This window comes from Rhododendron vialii, chromosome 13a, assembly GCF_030253575.1.
Source record: "Rhododendron vialii isolate Sample 1 chromosome 13a, ASM3025357v1".
Classification (NCBI taxonomy): Eukaryota; Viridiplantae; Streptophyta; class Magnoliopsida; order Ericales; family Ericaceae; genus Rhododendron; species Rhododendron vialii.
This window is the reverse complement of record NC_080569.1, coordinates 15,850,029-15,862,064: the sequence shown is the minus strand read 5'-3', so window position 1 is coordinate 15,862,064 and position 12,036 is coordinate 15,850,029. Positions and strand designations below refer to the sequence as shown.

The following is a 12,036-nucleotide window of genomic DNA, read 5'->3' as shown; positions in this document are numbered from 1 at the left end:
TTAGCACAAAGAAATTAACCCAGATATTATATTAGACCACAATGGAATTCCTTCTCTTTCTGTTCGTAATTCCGATTCTCTTCTTCCTAATCCGAAAACACAGAAAAAATGGCCTACTAATAAATCCTAAATTACCTGGCCCTCCAAGGCTTCCCGTAATTGGAAACCTACACCAGCTTGATACCTCAGCACTCCACCGCTATCTCTATCAACTTTCCCAAAAATATGGCCCTCTTATGTCCCTCCAACTAGGGTTTACCCCGGTCCTCGTCGTTTCTTCTGCCAAAATGGCACAACAGGTCCTCAAAACCCACGACAGAATATTCTCCGGCAGGCCGCCTTTTTTTGGCGGCCAAAAAATATCGCTAAATGGCTTAGACCTCACTTTTGCACCGTATGGCGACTACTGGAGGGAAATGAGGAAAATCTGTATGCTTCATCTCTTTAGTTCCAAGAGGGTGCAGTCTTTTCGCTCTATTCGCAAGGATGAGGTTTCGCATAATGATTGAAAATATTTCCAAGTTGGGTTTAGAATGTAAACTCGCGAATTTGAGTGAGATAATGCTTTCGGTTACTAGTGCAATTATTTGTAGGATTGCTTTTGGGAGGAGGTATGATGATGAAGGTTGTGGTAGAACTAAGTTTCAGAATCTTTTGCATGATGTTCAGGCTGTGGCAGCGGGATTCTTTTTCTCAGACTATTTTCCTTATACGGCTTGGGTTGATAGAATCACTGGACTGTCAAATTGGGCCGAGGAAACTTGCAAGGAATTGGATTTGTTCTTGCAAGAAGCCATTGATGAGCACCATGATCATGGAAGAAACAGGGGTGAGGGTGATCAAGAGGATTTTACTGATGTCTTGCTCCAACTTCAGAATGATCGTTCGTTTTCGATCGATCTGAATTTGGATCACATTAAAGCCGTGCTCACGGTAATCCTTCGTCCTTTCTTATATTTATTCTTATACTTCAGGGTGTTTGGGTCAAGTTACGTGTACCTCAATTACTTTAATTATGTAAGACTAATATCATCGTCCACTAGCGGAGAACCCATTTAATGTCTGAGCAAAGTCCCATGTGGATTAACCCAAAAATAATTGATAGCACTTAAAAATTTTCGAACCTGAAACTTAATTTTTAGAGAAACATGTCTAGATTGCGAACTTCTTCTTCTTCTTTTTTTAATCATACCTGTAATGCGACGTGGTAGCACAGAGTTTTTGTTGGTGAACTTTGGAATTGAATTTGAATAAAAGCGGCGGATTAAACATAAGCATTCTGGTAGGTTTGTTTTTGAAAATTTCTGAATTTGTGTTGTTTTTCTTACTTTTTATTCGAGTACTATTGTGACCCCCATTGAATGCTTTTTGGAAGGAGAAAATTTTCACTTTCGGGATCAATTTGGAAAGTTTTCTCCTCAATCGAATGAAAATGGTGCAATATATATGGGTATAATAATGAGCTAGCTACGTACTTTTCTTCAATTCGGGGTAAATGTAATTGATTGCTTGGGCTTTAGGGTGTGATTTGCTCCATTTAAAACTTTCTAAGGTACAAATTATTAAAAGCCCGAAAAACTATGCAAGTGCAAGTTCTTATTTGATAGGAGTAGTATATTCTCAACTTTTATTTCTCTTGATCAGGATATATTTGTTGCCGGAACTGACACAAGTGCTGCAGCCGTGGTCTGGGCAATGACGGAGCTAATGAGAAATCCTGGAGTAATGAACAAACTCCAAGAAGAAGTTCGAAATACAATTGGAGAAAAAGGTGGTATAATAGAGGAAAATGACCTCGAAAACCTTACTTATCTAAAAGCTGTGTCGAAGGAGACAATGAGACTACACCCTCCAGCTCCGCTTATGGTTCCACACGAAACAACTCGAAAATGCAATGTTGCTGGGTACGAAATCCAGCCAAAAACAGTCGTCTATGTAAATGCGTGGGCCGTTGGGAGGGACCCCGAGTGTTGGAAAAATCCAGAAGAATTTTTCCCAGAGCGATTTGTGGGAAGTAGTATTGATTTTAATGGACAAGATTTTGAGTTCATTCCATTTGGAGCGGGAAGAAGAGGGTGCCCAGGGATTCATCTAGGAGTTGTGATGGTGGAGCTTGCACTGGCCAACCTTGTTTACCATTTTAATTGGGAATTGCCTGATGGGATGAAAAAAGAAGACATCAACATAGAGGTGAAACCAGGTGTTACTATGCATAAGAAGAATGAATTGTGCCTTGTGGCTAAGAAGTTTTCAGGCCAGGTACTGCATGGATAACTTGATCAGAACGTAATTGTTGAATGTGGAATATTAATTGTGTGAGCATGGTCAAATCGTCCTCTAAGTTTCGGTGTGCTGTAAGCTTTAATTTGTGGCATATTGAATGAAACCGCGGTTGAAGTGGAAATGTCACATGTCATGTCACACATCTTTTTGAAATAGTAGCAAATAAAAGTACTCCATTACTTACTACTTGGCTTTGCATTTCTACTTGGCTTTGCATTTCAAATTGGTGTATCGACGGCTCGATGGTAAGCTACAAAATATAGTATATATTTTGACATCAAAAATAACTTCATAGATAAATAAAAGAGTCATTACATGAATATACAATAAACAGCCCCAAGTACTTACTACATACAAACTTTGTACTAATATTTGCAATATATCTCTATGTGACCGTACGGTCCGTACCAATATCCACCAAGCATACTTTATGGCAAGATTCGCACTATCTTTCAGGATTCATTCAGAAGCAGATATAACTTATCCTTTCGACAATGGTTAAACTTCTGAATGGATCTTTTTGGTTTGGAAGCTGCCTCTTTTAGGTTCCACACACGATAATGTATAACTATTTTGTAATTTTATATTAGCTTTTCCTAACGTATCTTACGATCTGCGATACATATCCCGATACGGTTTATAAAATGAACAAAACATGTACGATATGTATCTCGATTTGAAAACACTAAGTGGAATTAAGTTTTCATGGATTAGTCGAAGTGCGTGTAAGCTAATCCGGACAAGAAGAACAAGTGTATTAAGACAGAGAGGTCATGTAAATTGTGATGTGCAATATGACAACTTCCATAGCAAAGGTATACACTATAAAGGTTCTGCAAATAGTTTCACTAAGGCAAACATATAAAGCGAGAATGAAATAGTAGAACTTGCAGATTAGGTCTAATTAAGCAAACCCAATTACCCTATCGATCTTTCTGAACATGTTCAATGAACATAGCTATAAGACTACACACACATTGTACATTTTTATCTGTTTAAGAACCAGAACACCCATAACTTTTTCCTAACAATATGACATTAGAATAAACACAAGGATGGAAATCATTATAAGATCTGATAAAAAAAAGAAGAAGAAGAAGAAGATCAGTATAAGATCACTCCTGCAACATTTATTCATCGAAATTCCCAGACCATTTCCGAGGCATGAGGCACAGGGGATTTTTCTTGTGCATAGTAATTCCAAGCTTCACATCTGTATCAGTGTCTTCCCTCTTCATCCCATCAGGCAATTCCCAGTTGAACCAATACAAAAGATTCGCAAGTGCAAACTCCACTGTCGCCACTCCCATGTGTAGTCCGGGACACCCCCTTCGACCCGCCCCAAATGGGATCAACTCAAAATCTCTTCCCCTAAAGTCGATGGAATTCCCAATGAATCTCTCGGGCAAAAATTTATCCGGGTTTTCCCAAGAGTCCGGGTCTCTTCCGATGGCCCACGCATTCACGTGGACCACAGTTTTGGGGGGGATTTCGTACTCGAATATGTTGCATTTTTGGGTTGTTTCGTGTGGAACTAGTAGTGGGGCTGGTGGGTGCAACCTCATTGTCTCCTTGATTACTGCTTGTAGATAGCGAGACTCTTGGAGGTCATTCTCGTGTATAGTACTGCCGTTGTTTCCGGCTATATTTCTGATTTCTTGTTGGGCTTTTTGTTGGAATATTTTTAATAAAATAAATATTAGTATTAACTCCTCACCTTTAATGTTTTACCGTTACAATATTAATGTAGTATTGAAATATCGATTACAAAATAAAGAGTATTTATGCTCTATCATTATCTCTATATTAATGGTTATTACTCCTATATATATGTGTATCTCATATAAGGGAATTGAGAGAAAAAAAATAGAAAAGACAAAAACTCATGTTCTTAGAGATGTACAAAAAGAGAGATACAAATATGTTTGTGTGAAAGTTCACATTCTATTTTCTATATTTTCTATGTTGATTGGGCAACTCGGTTCGTAACTCGTTCAAACCTCTCGGTGGTCGTGAACATCGGATGAGGAATGCTTGTGAGCGCTTGGGTTTAATCTTGGGGCTAGTATACTCCGGTGGAACCTTCACGAGGGGAGGAATATTAGCCTTAAGACAGTGACTACACGACTCTCAATCTCACAAGCAACATCTTTCCTACTTTCACTATTTTCGTACTCTCATGTTTGTCTTATTTGTGTCTTTGCGATCATGTAGTCCAATGATTCTTGTTATAAAATGATATTTGTGAACCAAAGTTCTAACACTTTTTCCATGGTGTTGGGATTTTTTACTAGCTCGGTCATTGCCCAGACTAATGTGGCAGCACTTGTGTCCGTTCCAGCGGTAAATATATCCTGATAATTTACAAAAAGGAGAATATTAGCAACATATATGTAATCTATCGTGTTTGAAGAATTGTACAGTGCTAGCGATCACGGCAACGACTGGGAGACTAGTCTCATTTGCTCCATGCTAGATTAATGATGGGCACACCTCCGAAAAAATTCCTGCAGATTGGGGGAGGTGGAGTCACAGGCTGCAAGGAGATGATCCCAACATGGCACAGTCGACACCCCGGTGATGGGGTGTGGACACCTCGGATGGAGGTGTGGTAGCCGTTCAGGCTCGCAGAGGTCTTTGATTCAGGGGTGCGACGTTTCCGGTTATGAAATGGATGATTCTCTCATTCCGGTCAGAATTAGTTTTCCAGAACAGCTTTTAGTTTTTTAGGGGAAACAATGAACAATCAGGCATGCATGGTAAAAACAACCGAAATGCTACTGGTACATACAATCTGTGCACAGATTGTGCACAGATTTTGTGTTGGGGCCCACCACGGGTCTCACATAAACAGAAAGTCTACATACACATACAATTTGTGCCAGATTGTGCACAGATTTTGTTGTGGGGCCCACCACGGGTCCCACACAAATCATCCAAACCGTTCATTAAATGTAAAATATTTTTTCAAGGGTCCCCGTAAAAAATAATCTCAATCCGATACCTATAGATACTCGATCCAATCGTAAAACTTTTCATTATCCGAAAATCTGAATGAAAAGTTAGATGGTTGGATGAAGCACATATAGGTATTGGATTGAGCTTATTTTTTACGGGGACCCTTGAAAAAATGTTTTACATTTAATGAACGGCTTGGATGATTTGTGTGGGACCCGTGGTGGACCCCACAACAAAATCTGTGCACAATCTGTGCACAGAAATCTGTGTGGATAGCACAGCTCTCACATAAATGATCCGAGCCGTTCATTAAATGTAAAACATTTTTTCAAGGGTTCCTATAAAAAATTAGCTCAATCCAATACCTATAGGTGCTTGATCTAATCATCTAACTTTTCATTACCTGGAAATATGAATGAAAATTTAGATGATTGGATCGAGCACTTATAGATATTACATTGAGCTGATTTTTATCGGAGCTCTGGGAAAAATATTTTACATTTAATGAACAACTTGGATCATTTGTGTGGGACCCGTGGTGAGCCCCACTACAAAATCTGTGCACAATCTGTGCACAGATTGTATGTACGAGTAGCATGGTTCTAAAAACAAATGTTGTATGTTTTTTTTACAACTCTGTGCCCAGCTCAATGGACCGACTAATCACAGAGCCCAATTTCATTTCGACAAGCACCTTCCATTGTCTGAGTGGAGAATTCTCATGTTATTTCCCAAACTGAGTAAGAACCGTTGGATTAGGGGTGGTAAATTGAACCCAGACCCATTAAGAAATTCAAACCCATCTATTAAAAAATAGACCCAACTCAATCCATTTATTAGTTGGATTAGAATGGGTCTAAACCCATCTAACCCATTTATTATTGGGTTTCAATTGGGTCAACTTAAATGCCCAATGGGTCATGAACATTAGCCTACAAAAAAATAAAACAACCACAGAAATGAAAAAAATAAAAGTAAACATGTTACGTGAAGCGAACCTTTTTCTTGGTCAAATCGGGAACGGGTGACTTGGTTTGAACGGTTTCATGTTACGAATTCCAGTTACAATACAAGCCGAGTCGAGCCGGGTATTGTAATGAACTCGTACACTAAATGAATCAAAAATTCGAACTCAAACTTCGTTTGTTTGTAAACGAGCCGAGTCCGGTTCGAGCCGAACTTATATAAAACGAGCCAAGGATTCTGAGCCGAAACGCAGAACACTGAGACGGAATATCACATACTTGGGCAAAAACATGAGTACTACTAGTGATAGTACTAATATTGATCGAAGCAAGGGACCATCATCGTCGTCGACGGCAATAACAGACCCGATATCGTGAATAAAATATTCCATCCAACAACTCTCTCTCTCTCTCTGTACATATCTGTCTATAAGGATGTTTGTCTTGGTTAAATTTTAAAATTAACTTCTAGTTTCTGTAATCTTATTGTTATGTGAGTGAGGATTTTGATTCTCAGTTGTGTTTACTGTTTATGAAGTTTGATCAAAATTGGTCCCAATTTTGGGAGATCGAACGAGCCGAGCCCGGTCTCATTTATTAAATGAGTCTTTACAAACGAGCCAAGTATATACAAACGAGTTGTGCTTTTTTGAGCCAAGCAAGCTTTAAACTGTTGAGCTGCTGTTGACGACACGAGCCTAAAACTCGAGCTTAGCCATTTTAGTATATAGGGGTATTATGGTAATTTTAGTATGCAAAGGTAATTTAGTCATTTAAATGTACAAGAGTGATATGGTCATTTTAGTATATTTGGGTATTTTAGTCATTTTTAATTTTAATTGGGTTAATGGATGGGTTGGGTTTGATTTTAAATAAATGGGTTGGGTTGGGTATGGGTAATTGGACTCCTAGCTAATTGGGTCTAAGTGGGTCAATGACCCATTAAGAACCCAACCCACTTGCAACTTATCCAATTTGATCCAAACCCGCTCATTTGATACCCCTACGTTGGATAAAAGACTTTAAACATTGCACTAACTTTATTTTTTCATTTCATCATATAGAGCCGTCTAATTCTAGCGTTATTATCTCAAAAACCGATAAAATACCAAACTCCAGATCGAGTCAGAAGAGACAGGAGCGGGTCCCCGTAGCCCAAAAAAACAAGAAAAGGAAAAGGGCTCTGAGCATGGCTTTTTCACTTGCGGAAATCCAACTATAAGGCCATGTTTCAAACTTCAGGAAATTAAAGAAAGAGAAATGAAAGAAAAATAATTAGGAGGAAAATTAGACGGATAAAGTTGAAGGAAAATTAGAGGATAAGTCGTTGAACTGGCTCCGTTTGTATGGACGTAAAATATTTTACCGATTTTTCGCTGTTTGGCTGATAGAAAGAGGAGGAAAATATTTTTCAGGTAAAATATTTTGCATGAAAGCGGTGAAAATGTTTTACTCTCTTTTTCTCGGTAAGGTGTTTTTGCTTTTGGTACCCGATGGTCTTACTCCACGTATCCCATCCCCCTTCTCAAAACAGGTGTACCAATCCCCTTCTCCCATATGTGATTTGATCGAAATAAATAACTAGTTCAAAAAAGTCCATGAGTAGCGCTGCAAATTAGATTTCTTCAAGGACCATGTCTCTCTTCATATAATTTTTTTTCTTCATATTTCCATTGTTAACATTACGGTTGTGTTTCAATCTCTGTGCTTGGGCGCTTTTATACGTGTGCAATCCCAACAAGAAGGAAAGTTATTCTTCCCTACCATTTGAGGAATTTTTCAATGCCGCAAGGGTACCATGTGGTGCCGCTCGACATATCTTTACCGTCCAAAAATTTTGTTACACAGGTATTATTGGTGCAATATTTGCAGAACCATTTGAGTGGAAAATCATTTTGACAACCAAACGACGGAAAACCATTGTTTTGAAAAATATTTTTCATGTGCCAACCAAACACTGGAAAATAAAAGTTGAAAGTTCTTTTTCTGAAAAAATATTTTACATGAAAAACATTTTACATTGTAAAATATTTTACATCGAAACAAACGGAGCCCGATTCTGAAAATTTTCCATTCATTTTCTCTTTGAAACCAAACAAGGGAAGGAATTTTTTTTTTTAATTTTCCCTTGCTTTCATTTCTTAATTTCCACAAGTTCTGAATGCAGTCTAATTAGAGCGACGGTTCAGTAAGGATTGACCCAATACAAAAATTGATAGGATGACGTACAAGCCTACAGACCAATGGCTTTTGGGGCCGCCTGATGGTCAAGTCACTATTATTATACCATCCCTTGAAGTTGATTTTATCTGAGGTTTTCGGATGAGTTCTTTTTCAATTAAACATTCCAAAATAGAAAATATAGAATCCAATATGAGAATTATTTTAAAAGTAGCTTAATGCAGAATTGATGTGGATTAGCCTCAAATTTTCTTTTCAAAAGGCATCAACAAATTTTCTTCCGGAAAATTGCCCATTCCAATTTTTGAATATAAATGTTTAAAAAAAAAAAAAAAATTTTTTGGGCAGATCTTTCAATTTCTGCTGTAGTGGGAATAAAATTGGTTTTTAAAAAGCATTTAATTTCACTGTAAAATTGTAAACTGTATATAGAAACCTATTGAAACAACAATTCATTAAAGAAATTAACAAGGTAGCTAGCACCTGGAGAAGTGCTTTAATGTGATCAAAAGTAAGCTTGATCGGAGATGAGCCATCCTTCTGCAGCTGAAGTAACACATCAATAAAATCCTCTTGTCCCAATTTACTCCTCTTTTCATCACTTTTGTGCTCATCCACCATTCCTTGATAAAATGAATCCAGAGCCTTGAAAGTTTTCTCGAGCCGAGTCAACCCTCCAGTGAGTCTATCAACCAAACTCAAACAAGGAAAATAATCAGAGAAGAAGAAATTTGCTGAAACAGCCTGAGAATCACTAAGCAAATTCTCAAACATGCTTCTTTCACTGCTCTCCTCATCGTAACTCCTCCCAAAAGCAATCCTGGTAATAATTGTATTGGAGAAAAGAATTAACATCGATCTCACTCAAATTAACGAATTTTGAATCAGAAGCCTTTCTTCCAATCTTATTGATTAGTTTAATTTAGAAACCTCGTTTTCGCGAATGGGGCGAAAAGATTGAACCCTCTTGGGGATAAAGAGGTGAAGGACACAAATATATCCTTCTCATTTCCCTCCACGAGTCATTGTAAGGTGCAAAAGCCACACCTAATCCGTTGTAAGATATATAGTTTCTTGAAGCTAAGGAAATTAATTAAGGAGGCCTGGAAGCGAATTCCGCATCGTGGGTTTTTAGGACTTGTTTTTGCCATTTTCGAGGAAGAAACCACTAGCATCGGGGTGAAACCGAGTCGGAGAGACATGAGGGGGGCCATATTTTTGGGAGAGTTTCCATAGTTGATGATAGAGTGGCGAGGAATCAAGCTGGTGTAAGTTTCCAATAAAGGGTAGAACAGGAGGGCCTGGGGGAAGATAACAGCTTGTTCTGATCCAGGTATACTTTCGCAAAAGAAAAAAGAAAAGAAGGGAGGCTAATGGTAAAAGAAAGAGAAGAAAGTAGTACTCCATAATCAAGACTACGGAGAGGGAAAGTATAAACGGGATTGATATGTATAATTACGGGGAGTTGGATATATATAATTACGGGGAGTTGGATGTTGGCCACTTAGAGTCCTTTCCAGAAATCAAAATAAATTCTTATTTTTTAAGTTTGACAATTTTAAGCTCAAAAATTATACATTTATTGAAATTTAAAAATATGCAACGTGGATCTTGTTTGGTGCAAAAAAAATTTGAAAAATTATTTTTTAGTTTGAAAATGTGAAATAAGCTGCTTATTTTCAAAGAATGTTTCTAGAACGGGCCTTAAATAGCAAATTCTAAGATTCAATAGATTTTGAAAAGTTAGAAATCTTAAAATCTCAAAGTTGGGTTTGGGTAACTTGTACCTTGTGCAGTGTACAAGACTTTTATGTACTAGTAAAATTTTGGAAAAATTTCAAAATGACACCTGAACTTTCATTGCAATGTTACATAAACACCTAAATTTCACTTTATTTCAATTAAACACCTGGACTTACAAAATTCTCAAAATAAGGCACCTACCGTTAGCTTCTATCCATTCCATCCACAAAATTGCTGATGTGGCCGGCACATTTCACCCGTTAAGTGGGCCCATTTCACATGTTAGGAAGCAAATAAAATGCACACAATCACAACCCAACACTACCCTAATTCACTTTTCTTCACCTTTTAATTATGCGCACAATCAAAACCCCACGGATCAAAAAAAAAAAAAAATCAAAACCCCACAAACCTCCAATCTAGTCCCATTCACTAGACCAGTCGAAAAAGTTCCCACCGCCACTGATGAGGTTTCTTAGGAGCAATTTCGGTGGTCGAAGCAGAGGCAAATCGCGTTCCAGCCCAATGTTCAGAATCAAGGATTGTTGAAAAAATCGAACCGAATTTGGGAGAAATTGTGGATTTGGTTGATGGAAAAGCAGAGGAAATTAGGAGGGTTCAAGAAGTAGAAGCGACGATGGGTCTAGCGCAGTGAAAATGTGGGGTTTTGATTGTGTGTATGTCTTTTACTTCCTAACATGTAAAATGAGGCCAGTTAACGGGTGATGTGTGCCACATCAGCAATTTTGTTGACGGAATGGATGGAGGCTAACGGTAGGTGCCTCATTTTGGGGATTTTGTAAGTTCCGGTATTTAATTGAAATAAAATGAAGTCTAGGTGTTTCGGTGACATTGGAGTGAAAATTCAAGTGTCATTTTGAAATTTTTCCTAAAATTTTGGTACCAACAAAAATAGTTTTGGTATTATCAATATTGTTTATAAAAGTTGGTTTTTCAGATTTTTGCTGTAAACATAACAACTTTTACCATAGCTTAATCATAATTTCACATTTAATGTTTTTCAGATTCTATTAAATCTAAACTTTAGAATCTGCAGCATAATCCGAATGTAAAAATCAAAATTTGTATCCGCACACCTTTAGAATTGTATAGATTTTTTTAAAAACTTAAATCTAATAGTAAGGATTATGTTAGTACAGCTTAAAAGCATGATACTTGCAAATCACTTGGAAGTAGTATTATTGTAGCAGGAGCCGGGGTTGTGCCAATGGTCCCAATTCACAGAGAAACAAATGCTCCGTTTGTTTTGATGTAAAATATTTTCCCAGAAAAAGAACTTTCAACTTTTATTTTTCAGTGTTTGGTTGGCATATGAAAAATATTTTTCAAAACAATGGTTTTCCGTCGTTTGGTTGTCAAAATGATTTTCCACTCAAATGGTTCTGCAAATATTGCACCAATAATACCTGTGTAACAAAATTTTTGGACGGTAAAGATATGTCGAGCGGCACCACATGGTACCCTTGCGGCATTGAAAAATTCCTCAAATGGTAGGGAAGAATAACTTTCCTTCTTGTTGGGATTGCACACGTATAGAAGTGCCCAAGCACAGAGATTGAAACACAACCGTAATGTTAACAATGGAAATATGAAAAAAAAAAATTAAATGAAGAGAGACATGGTCCTTGAAGAAATCTAATTTGCAGCGCTACTCATAGACTTTTTTGAACTAGTTATTTATTTCGATCAAATCACATATGGGAGAAGGGGATTGGTACATCTGTTTTGAGAAGGGGGATGGGATACTTGGAGTAAGACCATCGGGCACCAAAAGCAAAAACAACTTACCGAGAAAAAGAGAGTAAAACATTTTCACCCCTTTCATGCAAAATATTTTACCTGAAAAATATTTTCCTCCTCTTTCTATCAGCCAAACAGCAGAAAA

At 37.6% G+C, this 12,036-nt stretch overlaps 1 protein-coding gene and 1 pseudogene across 2 annotated transcripts; one reads left to right on the top strand and one right to left on the bottom strand.

Moving 5' to 3' along the window:
- LOC131312985 (cytochrome P450 71A1-like) lies at positions 1-2,468 on the top strand (annotated as a pseudogene).
- Positions 2,469-3,251: 783 nt separating this feature from the next.
- On the bottom strand, positions 3,252-9,452 carry LOC131312986 (cytochrome P450 71A1-like). 2 transcript variants are annotated; one of them, XM_058341023.1, is made up of 4 exons: positions 9,318-9,452; positions 8,871-9,207; positions 4,553-4,637; positions 3,252-3,955 (listed from the first exon to the last, which is right to left on the bottom strand). In XM_058341023.1, exons 2-4 carry the CDS (start codon positions 9,159-9,161, stop codon positions 3,414-3,416), a joined length of 918 nt encoding a protein of 305 aa, XP_058197006.1. In that variant the 5' UTR covers positions 9,162-9,207; positions 9,318-9,452; the 3' UTR covers positions 3,252-3,413. The 2 variants fall into 2 exon arrangements, with proteins under 2 accessions (XP_058197006.1, XP_058197005.1); XM_058341022.1 differs by having other exon boundaries at positions 8,871-9,395.
- Positions 9,453-12,036: the final 2,584 nt, after the last annotated feature.

Bases quoted from the DNA above. Each gene is read 5' to 3' on its own strand.
- LOC131312986 (XM_058341022.1), bottom strand. From the start codon at position 9,242: ATGTTAATTCTTTTCTCCAATACAATTATTACCAGGATTGCTTTTGGG. The intron at 4,638-8,870 runs GTGCTAGCTACC...GTAAATTATCAG, and splicing joins ACATTAAAGCACTTCTCCAG to GATATATTTACCGCTGGAAC. The intron at 3,956-4,552 runs AAAAAGTGTTAG...AAATATTCCAAC, and splicing joins AAAAAATCCCAACACCATGG to AAAAAGCCCAACAAGAAATC.